General features: G+C 36.7%; 4 protein-coding genes and 1 long non-coding RNA gene across 9 annotated transcripts; 2 read left to right on the top strand and 3 right to left on the bottom strand.

Moving 5' to 3' along the window:
- Window positions 1-71: 71 nt before the first annotated feature.
- LOC144472231 (uncharacterized) lies at window positions 72-4,497 on the bottom strand. 2 transcript variants are annotated; one of them, XM_078185145.1, is made up of 6 exons: window positions 4,071-4,497; window positions 2,881-3,544; window positions 2,451-2,700; window positions 962-1,195; window positions 634-881; window positions 72-436 (listed from the first exon to the last, which is right to left on the bottom strand). In XM_078185145.1, exons 2-6 carry the CDS (start codon window positions 3,539-3,541, stop codon window positions 231-233), a joined length of 1,599 nt encoding a protein of 532 aa, XP_078041271.1. In that variant the 5' UTR covers window positions 3,542-3,544; window positions 4,071-4,497; the 3' UTR covers window positions 72-230. The 2 variants fall into 2 exon arrangements, with proteins under 2 accessions (XP_078041271.1, XP_078041272.1); XM_078185146.1 differs by lacking the exon at window positions 4,071-4,497 and having other exon boundaries at window positions 2,881-3,604.
- Window positions 4,498-5,125: 628 nt separating this feature from the next.
- On the top strand, window positions 5,126-7,742 carry LOC144472827 (protein ILRUN). Its single transcript, XM_078186231.1, has 3 exons — window positions 5,126-6,165; window positions 6,544-6,899; window positions 6,987-7,742. The coding sequence occupies exons 1-3, from the start codon at window positions 6,011-6,013 to the stop codon at window positions 7,091-7,093; spliced, it is 618 nt and encodes a 205-aa protein (XP_078042357.1). The 5' UTR covers window positions 5,126-6,010; the 3' UTR covers window positions 7,094-7,742.
- Ts (Thymidylate synthase) lies at window positions 7,674-9,741 on the bottom strand. 4 transcript variants are annotated; one of them, XM_078186227.1, is made up of 5 exons: window positions 9,527-9,741; window positions 8,785-8,863; window positions 8,448-8,711; window positions 8,108-8,370; window positions 7,674-8,017 (listed from the first exon to the last, which is right to left on the bottom strand). In XM_078186227.1, the coding sequence occupies exons 1-5, from the start codon at window positions 9,608-9,610 to the stop codon at window positions 7,808-7,810; spliced, it is 900 nt and encodes a 299-aa protein (XP_078042353.1). In that variant the 5' UTR covers window positions 9,611-9,741; the 3' UTR covers window positions 7,674-7,807. The 4 variants fall into 4 exon arrangements, with proteins under 4 accessions (XP_078042353.1, XP_078042355.1, XP_078042356.1 ...); XM_078186229.1 differs by lacking the exon at window positions 9,527-9,741 and adding an exon at window positions 9,267-9,393; XM_078186230.1 differs by lacking the exon at window positions 9,527-9,741 and adding an exon at window positions 8,971-9,038.
- A 1,632-nt stretch (window positions 9,742-11,373) lies between these two features.
- Window positions 11,374-11,712, bottom strand: LOC144472840 (uncharacterized). Its single transcript, XR_013494470.1, has 2 exons — window positions 11,629-11,712; window positions 11,374-11,547 (listed from the first exon to the last, which is right to left on the bottom strand). It is a non-coding gene; the product is annotated as an uncharacterized LOC144472840 (long non-coding RNA).
- A 24-nt stretch (window positions 11,713-11,736) lies between these two features.
- On the top strand, window positions 11,737-13,837 carry Pex16 (peroxisomal biogenesis factor 16). Its single transcript, XM_078186244.1, has 5 exons — window positions 11,737-11,870; window positions 11,950-12,196; window positions 12,281-12,542; window positions 12,622-12,725; window positions 12,808-13,837. The coding sequence occupies exons 1-5, from the start codon at window positions 11,741-11,743 to the stop codon at window positions 13,061-13,063; spliced, it is 999 nt and encodes a 332-aa protein (XP_078042370.1). The 5' UTR covers window positions 11,737-11,740; the 3' UTR covers window positions 13,064-13,837.
- The last annotated feature ends 2 nt before the right edge of the window (window positions 13,838-13,839 follow it).

The following is a 13,839-nucleotide window of genomic DNA, read 5'->3' on the forward strand; positions in this document are numbered from 1 at the left end:
TGTTAAAGAAGTCAACTCTCCACTGTCGAACATATGTCAGAGTTTTCAATGTAATCTTGCACGATCAAGGATGATTTTGCATTAGCTACAACTTCCTGAGACGAATCGTTTCCTTTAGTGGCACTGTGAAGACCGCGACCGCCGGTAGTCTCCATCTGATCGCAACTTTGAATATTTTGTACGTGCAACTCGTCGATGACTATTAAACGTAGCTTATTTTTGTCCATATGTCAGGCGGACTGAAGCTGCGATGGAGAAGACAATTCATAAAATTGAAAGTTCAACTCTTCTCCAAAAAGATTCTCCGGTGTGATGATTTCTGGCTCGACCATGTTCAAACCCAAGGTTGTCGGATTTAAATCCGTAACTAGATAACCCTCGCTTATGAGCCCACACTCCTCTGCCACTACCTCTTTCGACACAGGATTAAGGAAATCTATAAAGTACAATTACATTATCGTTTTTATATTAACATCCGCACGTTGAAAACAGGTTAATTTTAACCCAGAATCGCTAAGACACTAGTTTCCAATACAAGTTTTATTATGTATCCAAATGACCCTGCATTCGTCTTCCACGACCATCAAAAACTATTCATCTCCGAGGGTTTAAAAAGACAAATAGAATTCTTACCGCTTTCTTTCACAGAATAATGTAGTTCGTCAGTCTGTTGAGCGGTCTGCGTCGAATCATGTTCGTTGCTGGACATCATCATTGGAATTAAATATTGAACTTCTACTTCCTTTTTAATACCACTGAGTATTTGCTCTGCACAGTGTTCCAATGTCACAGAGCTAACCATATTCTCAGTCTCCTCTTCTGAAGTTGGTTGAGCGATGCTAGCAGTCGCCGCTTCTACTTCATCTATGGGATTTATATGGCTGCGAAGAATTTGAATAAATTATTACTATATGTTTACTCGGATACTATGATCGGCTAGTAATTCTACAAGTTATATCACCTAATACTTCTTCCAGAATTTTCAGGTTCCGCAGATAGCTTGGCAACTTGCTTCGTAAAGGAATTGACGATTTGTCTAGGTCTAGAGTCTACTGATCGGTTCGCGATGGCCCATAAGTGACCAGCCCCGTGGGGTGCTTTTGATCCCTTCCGAAAATGAGGGTTTATAGAAAGATTGTGCCGTACAGAATTCTTCCATCGATCGTCATTGCTTTTATAATAAGGGAAATGTTCGCTGCAAAAATAGAAAGTTCACGAACGATATGGAAAAATTAATTAAAAAAATCTTGCTGTTTCGAATGACATATAATTTAATACAGTTAGCTATTTCTAACGGTATCTTTACGTATCGATTTCTCAAGGATCTGCATTTGCATAATGAGAAACGATTAGGAACTATTTCCCTACTGTCTATATAAACGTCGATAAGCTTGCACCCCACACAGACCAATTTTCTTCACCTGCTCATGACGATATCACGGCGGGTTACGGACCCCTTTAATCATGAGGTCTCTCTCCCTCTCTCTTTCAATTTCACGCTTTACTTACAAGATAATCTTTGAACACTTTTTTCTAACGAAGGTATTGAATATTATAATTTCAAATTTAGTGTATTTTTAAACTATCGTTCGAAAAGTTCATTCAAATTTTTTAAGCAATAATAATCATATTGCTCAAAGTTACAGCAGCGGTAGTAAACATGTTTTAACAAAATGTTTATTACTGGCTAATATGGTTGTAACTGTTGTAGTCATTTTCAAATTACCTAATGTTAGCTAATTTTTAATTAACTCATTGAACTGAGGAAATCTTTTAATTATTAATTGTTTGCAAGTATACTGTTATGGTTTTATGAATGCTTGTTAACAGAATTATTTAGCGAATGCTTAATGGTAGGAAATTCAACGAGAAACAGTCCAGGGGGTCGATTATCTATAGCGTCGTTTTTCACGAGTTCACGATCGAACAGGTGAAAGCACAGAGAGCCCAGTAAATCGTGCACATTCGTGTTAGAGGGGTTGCAACGTCGAAGAGAGTAGTCGGTACCAGGTGGTACCATGTTTGAGGGCAGCGGTGCCAAGGGGTACCATCTAAGAACCTACCTCTGACCCTCCCCGACAAGCCATCTAGCATTGACGCAAACTACACGCTCGTACATACACACATACACACACTTTCCCCAGAAAATATATAGAAACCTGTTCTCTACATTTGCGCCCGAAGTTGTATTGGGTGGCTGGAGCCACTTATACCAATAAATATTTTTAAATGCTCCTACTATTATGGTTGTACTTAAACAAAAATATGATTACGATTATTGAAGAAGAAAAAAGAAAATTAATACTCAGAATGCCAAATCAGAGAGATTTCTTACTTAAATTATTTCTTTTTTGTCTGGGACTGGAACCGTTTCTACTAACTTTAGATTAAATCTTTTCGTCCAGAGTAGATATATAAAATAATTTACACATCTTTAGATAGGCACTTACGAAATCCATTGATAAATGGCTGATACTGTAAGCTCTCCCCTTTCTTTAAGAGCATGCTCAATGAGTTCTGTATAGGTGAAAGGTGGCTTTTTAGGTCCGTTATATCGAGAGGATGCGAAATTTTTACTATCAAGGCTTGAGTAATTCCTAGTTGTGTCCTGATAAGGTGCACCATTCTCGTTGTAATTGTTTTTGACTTCATGCACGTAGTTCGAACTATAAGTACGTCCATTTACTTTTGTTTTACCACCTATAAAGGGAGTTCAGGCATTAACATTAACTAGAGCAACACATATGCTACTGAAAAACATACAACTCCAACTTTAAAACTATTCCAAGCATTCTTACAAACCCCTCAAATACCCTATCAATATCATACAGTATTTTTCTTCCTACAAATTACATATAAGTCAACGAGTTTTATACAGACCATTATGGCCATCTCTGAATGTTAATGCAGAAGCTCTTTCATCAGCAGCCTCAATGAATGAATCCAGCTTGAAGTCTAGTAACCAGGACAGGTTCCCAGTTTCTTGATCATCAAACTGTTGCTGCTGCTGATGGTGATGGTTACTGAAAGGCGGACCAAGTTTGTTCTCTTGCAGATTCGTTGAAGGGATTGTTACCACTGGTTCCCAGTAACTCGAGTCCACCTGGTAGCTGGTTTTTTCGACTTGAACGTTCTGGATCACTTGTTCCTGTCTGTGCACCAATGGTGAGGAAGATGGGGGTGTGGTATTCTCACCAACATTCTGCTGGGATTCCGATTCAGAGATGGTGGTCCAAGTGCAATTGGTCCCATCTACCAGGAGGACCTCCAAGCGTGCCATAGGACACTCCACGGCAGCTTCTTGGGCCGATAACGGAGAAAATAGCGCCGCGGTATTGTCACCGATTACCTGATTTGTAGCCACTAGCTCCATCGGGGTTTGAATCTCTTCAAGGTGGTACCGTTTCCTGCTGTTCTGGACTTCCTCGCATAAACTCTCTATATCCAGATCATCAAAAATCCGCTTCTTAGGCATTCGCAATTGACTGTTGGACACCTCTTGATCCGGAATCCCTCCAGCACCCGAAGATGGTCCAATCATGTTCTAATCAAGGTCAGCTTTAAATGGATTTTTTTGTGCAAGTCTTGCTGTTATTTACGATAAGGTTCATTAAAAATTGATAAAATTAACTAGTATTTGTTGCAATTGATAAAATTAAAAAAAATATTTTTAAGTTAGTTATCCCTTGCAATGGCATTTATAGTGCAACATGAGTAATGAAAAATGTGCAATGTAACTTACAAGGCCATCATAACTGGTACCCTAAAATTAAAAAAAAAATGTTAAAACAAAAAATGAACAATAAAATATTAATTTCTTGCGACTCTTAATTGGGTTTTCAAAGAGAACTTAAAAATGAAACAAATCATTAGCATTGCATAGTGAGATAATAAATAAAATAATATGAAAATAAATCTCCAAAAAGTCAAATAAAGACGTATTAAGTAATTATCAGGATACATTTGATTAAAGCCGCAACGATCCTAATGGTCCACTTAAGAGTTCAATAAAATACAAAAACAGTAGTCTCTTAAACCACGCTGCAGATTTCATATACGAAATAGCTTACCTCGACTGCCTTATTCTTGGTATCGTTGAGCCGATACGCGTTGCAGATTAATTCACGCGGTCGTCGGAGCGAATAAGATCGTCAAAAGAATAGTTAAACCAGTCATCACGAGGTCCTGTTCTCAGTGAAAAGGTGACTATTCAGAAATTCCGACTGCCTCATCGATGTTTGTGTATACTTCTTATTGTCACAGAGAGAACACAAGGGAAATTGTTGTCTTGATTTCTACAGAAAGCGTTCGCGAACGATGGGACCAACTGGAGAACTCCACTATTTATTATTGACGTTTCATCGTCAACTACACGCAAACATCATTCACCAAAACAACAATGATAGATGACTTTGTATGCGACGGTGAGTTTCCACTTTTTTAACGATATATCACCTTGCGATGAGACGTTTTTCAAATATCTGCATGATCAACTACCGCGACCACGACTGTCTTCTTGCCTTTCGTATTTCAACTGTTACGCGGCGCAATGCGCACGCATCTGCTGGTCGCAATCACGATGGAGGGGATATCACGCCGGCGCAATATTCGATGCGCGCGCCCGTGAAACGATGTAAAGCGCAGACTTGACTATTATTCGAAATTAAAAAAGAATAATTAAGAAATACTCAAAATTTCAATTAAACCATTAAATGGTCACCGCTTTGCGAATCTCAAAAAATAGATAATAGAAACAACTTTTTTGTTTACTATTAGTCATTATCCTTCGAGCCTTAATGCAATCAAAGAAATATGATTGTGAAAATCGTTTTATAAAGGATAGTATATCGTTTCTTCGCATAAAAAATATCTTTTACTTATTTGAAAGAATTTATTGTAATAATTCGCTTGCATTAGATTGGAGCGTTTTTCGAGTTCGAGGTTTGAAAACTTTTCAGGGATACCTTTCGAGAAGTTTTCAAAGATGTAGAATTCTTTAAATCATAGAACCTGGCAGTAACGCATTCAATATATATACATAGTACAGTGCATACATACATACAGTATATATATACATATATATACATATACGTGGTAGCAATGCATTCAAAATCCCCGTACGCTTATAGTTCGTAATATACGAGTACAGAAAAGCTGGGTGAAAGTGGGCAAGTCAGTTTCGCGGGTGTTTTCTTCTGCTCCGATTATCTTCGCGTGCACCTTTGCTTATTAACTGTAAAAACATCGTTATTCAACGAATCCAAGGTCAAGGTGACACCACGTGAAAATAAATATTCATACTACATATACACATACTATGGCGGCGTGTAGCTGTCATAATACGCCGCTACGGCCGATACCTTTTACATATTATTGAAGGGACCAGGTGAATGCAGGTCCGAAGCTAAATAATAAATGTAGAGATTCTGGGACTAGAAGAGAGACGTCGAGGATAATTGCACTGGACAAACTTGAAAATTTATTTCTAAAGTGTTGGAAGTGGGACATAAATATGTGCAAAATTCATTATCTAACTTCGTTCGAAATTAGTTCAAGTGAGAGTGGCGGCTGGAAAAAGAAAAGATAAAGTACAGTGTAGTATAGTATCTACAAGTAGTTGTAAGATGTCGTACAAATCGGGCAGACGTGATCATGTTCATACATATGTAAATTTAAAAATTTATTCCTACACACGACACAAAGGGAACGGAGAAAACGGGAACGCGGATTCGCCTCGATTTAACGGACTGTACCGCGAAAGCGATTATATATCGTGCGTCATGTATTTCTCATGCGGAGTGTACCACCAGAGTGTGTAGATGCATGCACTCGCTGCTTCGCACGACGATCATAACGTCACGGCGAATGACATTTAAATTTTCCAGTTGAAGATTCCGCTACGAAAAAGGGAAGAAAATAGAGGACGACGCGTTTACGGGAAACGTGTGCGCGTTCGATACATTACGTTACGTTAGCATAAAGGATCGAAAGAGTCAAAAAGAAGCGCATCATGAGCGTAGACGATTTGGACCAGCATTTGTTGCGCCAGTTTAGCTGTCTAAACACCACTGATAAGGACGATCTGGTGAAACAGATGCAGAGCATGCTAGCTGGCAACTATGTAAACGAGGCAGCCGCCAGGTTCTTCCTCGAAATGAATAACTGGTGAGCCACTATCCTTCCCGCCAGCCGTTCTTACCGACAATCGAGTATCGTCTCGTCTCTTGCGACCTAACCCTAACGTCGCCATATTTACGTCGAGAGTTCACTTCTCTTGTATCTCTTATCTCTTGACCTTTGTGTTGACAATTCACATCCTCCGACCCGATGCATTCGATTAATTTCTGTCACTTTTGCGATCCGATATCGTTTTCTATTTAACAGATGTCGAAGAGACGCTTTAGGAAGAATTAATAGTAATTTCATTGTCAAATTTCCGATCCTGTTTGGCATACTATCTTTTTTATCAAATTTAAGCAACAATAAAAAAAGAAATCTCAAAGTGTTCTCAACATTGCCAAACTAATTACCATATAATTACAGGAACCTCCAAGCAGCTATATGTAGTTACTTCGACTGTGAATCGCCTCCTGAATTGGCACATTACTGCATGACACTAATATGCGACAGTACAATTGGTAATGGAGAGTCAGTACCACCTAATACTAAATTTCGAAAATCATGGCGTGTACAAAACAGTGGCACAGAACCATGGCCAGATGGAGTCTACTTACAACGAACCGGAGGAATAGTGATGGGATCTAGTAGGGTAGCTGTTCCATCTTTAGGTCCAAAAGAAACGACGGAGGTGAGCATTGAACTCGTAAGTCCTCCGGTCCCTGACGTCACCTATCATAGTCAATGGAGGATGAAAACGTCTACAGGTGCTTACTTCGGTGGTAAGTTTCTCTATATTTTTTCGATATTCTTGTGGAATATCTACAACGATTGCAATAATCTTCTGTTTTCTTTTTTTTTTCAATTAGACATTATTTGCATGACAATTTTGGTCAGCGAGTGCGGTACTCTAGCGGTTACCCAACAGCTACATCAATTAAGTACTTCACAGCCCAACGATGTACAAATGTGTTAGCCCTTGATATCCGGAGACTTCCCTTAAATTTTTCTTTCTCTCTGTTCTTTATAAAAAAATTATCTTTCGTTTCTTGAATTAAATCGAACAAGTGAACACATGATTGATTCATTTGAAAGATGCTGCTTTGAATAATAGGAGTATATGTATATTTTCTGCTATAGACGTTGCAACAAACGATATTTCCAGTAGGTATTTACACACGATTTAAGGAAGTACTGGATTCAAAAACTGTATAGTTGTAATTGTAATTTTTTTAGATTCGAGAGATGTTTACGTAAGGCCTTCTAACGTCCATGCTTGTCAGTTACATCAGTGAAATATGCTCTGTCTTTCCTTTTAATTATAACGCGTATTGCAATAAATCAATTGTGATTTTCGCTTAATGAAAACAAGTGAAATGTAAAGTTGTAACAGACATGTATGGACCATATAAAAAACCGGTATTGAAAGAAATTGGTATATATAAATACATACATACATATGTGTATGTGTGTGCGTGAGTGAGTGAGTGTGTACGTATGTATATGTACAATTACTAAAATACGAGTTTATTAAAAGCATAATTTTTATTAGAAAATAAAGTATAGATATAGTTAGAAATTGTAAAATAACTTGAATTATATTCGTTTATCGATTGGTAACTGAATTGATAATGCTTACTTTCTTGATCCTGCTCTTCAGCAAATTGTAAATATTAAAACAATAAAATGATTAAATGGCCATCGCCATAGCGATTTTCGCATGTGGTTTATAGCCAATCAATTCGAAATCTTCTGGCCGAAAGTCATCAATATTTTGAACGTTCCTAACTATTTTTAAATGTGGGAATGGTCTCGGCTCACGCTCTAGTTGTTCTTTGAGCACAGATATATGATTGAGATACACGTGACAGTCACCCATTGTATGTATAAATTCACCTGGCTAAAAATAAACACAAAAATAGAAGTTTTAATTACAAAATTCTCTCCTTCATCTCTGTGTAAATTTAAAGAAAAAATGATGATATTGAACCTTTAAATTTGTAATGTGTGCTATCATGTATGTCAATAGAGAATAGGATGCTATATTGAAAGGTACACCAAGACCCATGTCAGCACTTCTTTGATAAAGTTGACAGGATAATTCACCATTGCCCACAAAAAATTGCACAAAACAATGGCAAGGGGGTAGGGCCATTTTTGGGATATCAACTACATTCCAAGCTGACATAATAATTCTTCTGTCATTGGGAGAATTTTTTATCTTATCTATGACATCCTTCAATTGATCTATTCCTATTAGTGTAAAAAAATATTTTAAAGTTTGTTTGGAAAGACAAAACAGTTTGTTAATGTGGCATCAGGTATATCACCTTGACCATTATAATCAGTGTGCATATTTTTGTATTCTCCTCCAAAGTGCCTCCATTGAAATCCATAAACAGGTCCTAGGTCTCCCTCTTCTCTATCTGTGAAGCCACATGAATCTAGATACTCGCGTGAGCTATTGGCATCCCAGATATGAACACCTTTGGATGATAGCTCATTAGCATTTGTTGATCCCCTTATGAACCATAGTAACTCTTCTACTACTCCTTTCCAAAACACCCTTTTTGTGGTTAATAATGGAAATACATCTGTAACAAGTACTTTCTAATATATTATATTTTAATTATTTAGATTTGCCGATAATAATTTATATTTTCATACCATCTCTTAAATTGAATCTCATGTGAGTTCCAAAAAGCGATAATGTACCCACTCCTGTACGATCGGATTTCTTGATTCCCTGTTTAACAATTTCATCAATTAAATGTAAATACTGATATTCTTCATGTTCATTTCCTTTGTGCGAATATTTAACTTCACACTCGTTATTCGATTGAAATGTCTTACTCATGATTTATGTATACAAAACAAACACGTGTACTATGTACAGCGGTACAAACATGGTGTTGTTGGGTAGGTTTGGGTGGGATTTGGGGAGTTTTGACTGGTTCGGATGCCCATGGAACACAAAGGTGTTCTGCTTGTGTCGGCCTTGTAAAAATGAACACGTTGAGCCCGGTGTCGATCCCTAGGGACCGAAAGTATAACTTCCGTTTGGCCGGCGTCGGTACCTAGGGACCGACAGTGAACTTTTCGTTTGTCCAGTCAACGGAGGTCGCAACAAAGTATATAAATATTCTCACCTGAATATTGACAATTGCTTGCTCGTTGCTAGCCAAACGGAAAGTACAGTAATATTGATGCCGGGCTCAACGTGTTAACTAGTTACACAAAATCGTCTTTAGCCCTTTTAGTGCCGAACGAAAACCGATGCCTATGCGAAGATAACCGCACGAATTTGAGGAATTTACTAGGGTTTCGTAAAAAGCCTATAAAAACCAAAATAAAAATGATAATAAAAAGGTATATATATATATAATAAAATCAAATAAAAAATACTAACTTCTCTTTTACAACGCCTATTTTCACTAATCATCGGTTGGTCAATTTTATGCAGGTCACATGGTATAAACCATAAGTATTCCATTTTTAATAATTTAAAAAAAGAATAACCAATATTGGCCCTGAGAACAAGATGACAACTTCATAATGCGCGACAAGCGTAGACAGATCCACTACAGGAGAAGTGCCTCGAGCAACTGGTATACCGTGCCAAAAAAAAACTTAAACATTCTTCATTGAGTTCTAACGCGCAGTTTTCGCAAGTGTATCAAACGACGATATATCGTCATTCGGCACTAAAAGGGTTAAAACTTTATTTCCTTGATAACGATGTTATCTCCTAGCCTTCAAAATAAAGTCTGTCCGTATTTTCCCGAGGAATCGAGTTTTCTTCCTGCGTTCCCTCTGGTTTTTCCTCCCTTGTTCAATAGGAAAATTGGGGTTCTTTAGCTGGATGCTGATTTGTCGAATGGCTCGTCTTCCGGTTGCAGATTGGTGGTGATTGGTGGTTCAACGGTGCGCTTGCGGATGGGAGCGCGCGGTAGTCGAGCGCGCAGGGGTAAAAAGCCCGCCGAAACGAACGGTGTGGGGGTGTGCCGCGCGCGAGGATTTCGGCTCCAGGACTGAGTAAGAGAGAGAGAGGTCAGAGAGAGTTCCGAGAAGTCCTTGTCTAAAGATTTACGACGTCCTGTACTTGAGAGATCCGGGTTTGTTATTGTGACTCGTCTAGTTCATGTAAAATTGGAGAGGATCTTATGAGAGTAAGTTCAACGCGCCATCTAGTGTAACTAGGTTAAGTTAAATGTAACTAGTCATTAGTATAGTTAATCTTAAGTTAAGTTAGTCGTATCCTAGCATTAAGACTATGCGTCGTCGACGTGGGTGGACAAACAAATAAAAAAATCCTCATTCGACTAACGTCCACGGACAGGCGCAGAATAAAGCCGATTCCACAGTTCGTCCCCGTGTCGTTATTCTGAGCCTGCGCACCGAACCCTGGTAGGGACAAGTCTCACAATTTCTAATAAATTTGTGGCGAAGATTCAAATAACTTAAAATACTCAGTTATTAAACTCCCGAACGCAGTTGATAGTTAGATATGAGTTGAAATGATTCTATGCAACGGGATATAAGGAACAAGGATACTTATCAAAAAACAAGAAACCGTAGTACTAATTTAATATAAACTCGTAAAATATATTTCTGAAATCTTTGCAAGAGACAGATACACAAACTCATATCTGCTAACTAAAGAACCATTCCCACAATGTGAAGAATGCAACACCCAAATGACAACGGACCACCTAATCTTAAACTGCCGAAAATACAATTATATGCGCACCAAACACAAACTAAACCCACTGCTCAAGGATAACATAAACAGCAAAAAAATCAAGGACCTATTAAAATTTCTGAGAGATACAGGCTTAATAAACAAAATATAAGGTCTATTTAAATAGAAGGTTGCTAATAGCCTTGCAACTGATGCGACGTAAAATCACTAAGAAAAAAAAGAAACTGTGGCTTCCAAGAAAACAAAACCATAGTGTCGCGTTCTTCCTCGGTTGCTTCCATGCATCCGGTCCCAGAATGAGTATAGTATTCATTCTTATGCTATCCTAATGTTTGAATAATGCGCGCTGTCACGGCGGTGGGAATTATTAAAATGGCAGCGACCTTGGCTTCCGACGACATTATAAGTGTCATATGAACGCGGTGGTTACTGGGGCTGTGGGTTATTCAGGGTTATGACTATGCTATGACTGGATATATGACAATGAAACCCTATAGTACTTATGTTATGTGCACATATGTAGGTATGGCAGGTAGATTAGTAAAAAAATCGAATTGTACATATTTTGTATTTTTTATTCCAATTACAGGTTAAAATAATTATTCAGCAAACAACAATTTGCTATTTAAATAAAGTGTGCGCGCGCGCGCGTATTCTAATTTTTGTAATGAAGGAAGTGCAATTTCATGTTGCGATGTTCTATCCGAATGAGCCAATGATGTTCCTTCCTGAAAATGTAAAAAATATATATGTATGATGTGTGTACATATATATATATATGTACATACAGTCGTTTACATTTTACTTACCATCGATATTGGGTTGGGTGTCACGGGCACGGGGACAGTTGGAAGCAGTTGATGGTCGAAGTCGAAATTGAGTATTGATGAGAATTCCATTAAATTTTTGAGAAGAATAGCAATGGCGTTCGATAAAGTAAATTCTTCCATATTCAAATTTATCGAACCTTACAGAAAATGGGTAATAGAAAATCCGAAATTGCTGGCAAATTTGGAAGAAACAGTACAATTGTTATCTTACTTCACAGCTGGTTCGTTAAAGAGTGTTATTTTCTTAACAAAGTATCATATATAATTAAATATGTATTCTACAAATTCATTTTTTTTCAGGCCGTTTTAATAATCCTACATTGATGTCAGAGCTTATTTATTCTCTATCAAATCTGATAGTACTTTTTAATGACTTATTAATGTGCAGTGGTAGGCATTTACATTTAAAATTTCCTCAGTTTAGATCAAAAGTCAAAATTTGGTTGACCATTGTCGAATACACAGAAACTTTGTTTGAAATCTCTGTTAAAAAACAATGGGGACATACTGGTAAATGGTTTATAATTATTGTGATACAAATATTCAAGTAAGTTATTCATATTTTAAGTTTTTGTACTTTTAATAGTAGAAGAAAAGGACAATGAAATCATGGTATATAAATCAATTTTAGGGCTGTGCTGCGACTTCTGTTGGTACATGTGTATAATGAACGAGTAGTAAAAAGTCCTCCTCTGAAGCCACTTAATAGAAATCAATTGGATGAACCTGAAGTGGAGAAGATAAAAGAAGGATTCACATTAAAACGATCTGGTACTTTTGTCAGGAGCGTAAGAGGCACAAATTCGATGCATACACGTACATGGGAACCTCCTAGCACTTATGACAACTTAAATTCCTCCCCTAAACTAGAAAGAAATATAGCTTTTGCAGAGGTAAATGGATTATGCAACATTTAACTTATTATCATAAACTCTTATTGATTATGTCTAATATAGATTCTTTTGCTTTTAGAGTTTATATATTATGAAACCATTGTTTCATTTAGGTTGTATATCCATAACTGGTGAGAAACAATGGCCACCATGGTTATTATCATTGGCCATTGATTTACTTAGGTAAATAATTTGCTATTAACAATTTAGAAAAAAATTAATTTTGTTGAAGAGTATAAAAATACGATTCATTTGTTTCTTCTAGTTTACAAATATTTAATAAGGCAATAACTGCAGCTGTATTTAATCAAGAGGACGAACGGGAATTACACAGAAGAATATTAGCTGTATTGCTTTACGTTCTAAGATCTCCATTTTACGATAAATGTAGTAAACTTAGAATATATGCTTTCCTTACTGCATTATCCAAGAATGTGCCTTTTGCTAGGTTCATAGTTGAACCGATAAAAAGATATCTTCCACACTGGCAGAGTACATATTTTTATGTATGGTCCAGTTAGTTTGTAAATCATTACATGAGCCGTTCAGTGCACACATCGACTAACTCCATAAAACAAAAAGTCGAGAAACGCGATGAAATGATGTACATTGATTTTTAAAATTCCTGTTATAACATAGATTCACATATATAATGTAGAATGAATAAATACAGATATAGCTTTCATTTAACGTATAATTTAATGTATAAAATTAACAAGCAAGAATAGCCAAAAAAAAAAAATTTTGCCGTTTAATGATGTTAATCTTTATTATTCAGGAAAGTTATTATAAATATAAAAAGTTATGACTATACCAAGTGCTTTGACACTTAAATTTAAGATTTTTCAAAAAGTGGAGTTAATCGATGTGTGCACTGGACGGCTCACATGTCTTAAAAATTTGGAAACGGTGACATACAAAATATTAAAAGGTAATAGGAAATATTTAGAAATGTAATGATTTGTATACGAAGAACTGATTCATTGATGATGGTAATGTAAATAGAAATATCAAGAAATTCGTATTTATGGAAATGGAAAACGGATGCAGTAAAGGGAATTCTATACAATTTAATATAGTACTGTTTATGAATTTATAAATTTTTATATATTTTCATCATTGGAAAAGTTACAAATGTTACCTTAACTTGGTAACAGAAACGGTGATGATAAGTATGTAGGATATTTTCTTAGCAGATTTTATATTCACCTCTTATTCCTATTAGTCTAGGTTCGAACATTCGTTCATATGTTTCAACATAAAAGATTACGAATATACGCCGCCTTTAATTTTTATA

Source organism: Augochlora pura, chromosome 7 (assembly GCF_028453695.1).
Source record: "Augochlora pura isolate Apur16 chromosome 7, APUR_v2.2.1, whole genome shotgun sequence".
Taxonomy (NCBI): domain Eukaryota; kingdom Metazoa; phylum Arthropoda; class Insecta; order Hymenoptera; family Halictidae; genus Augochlora; species Augochlora pura.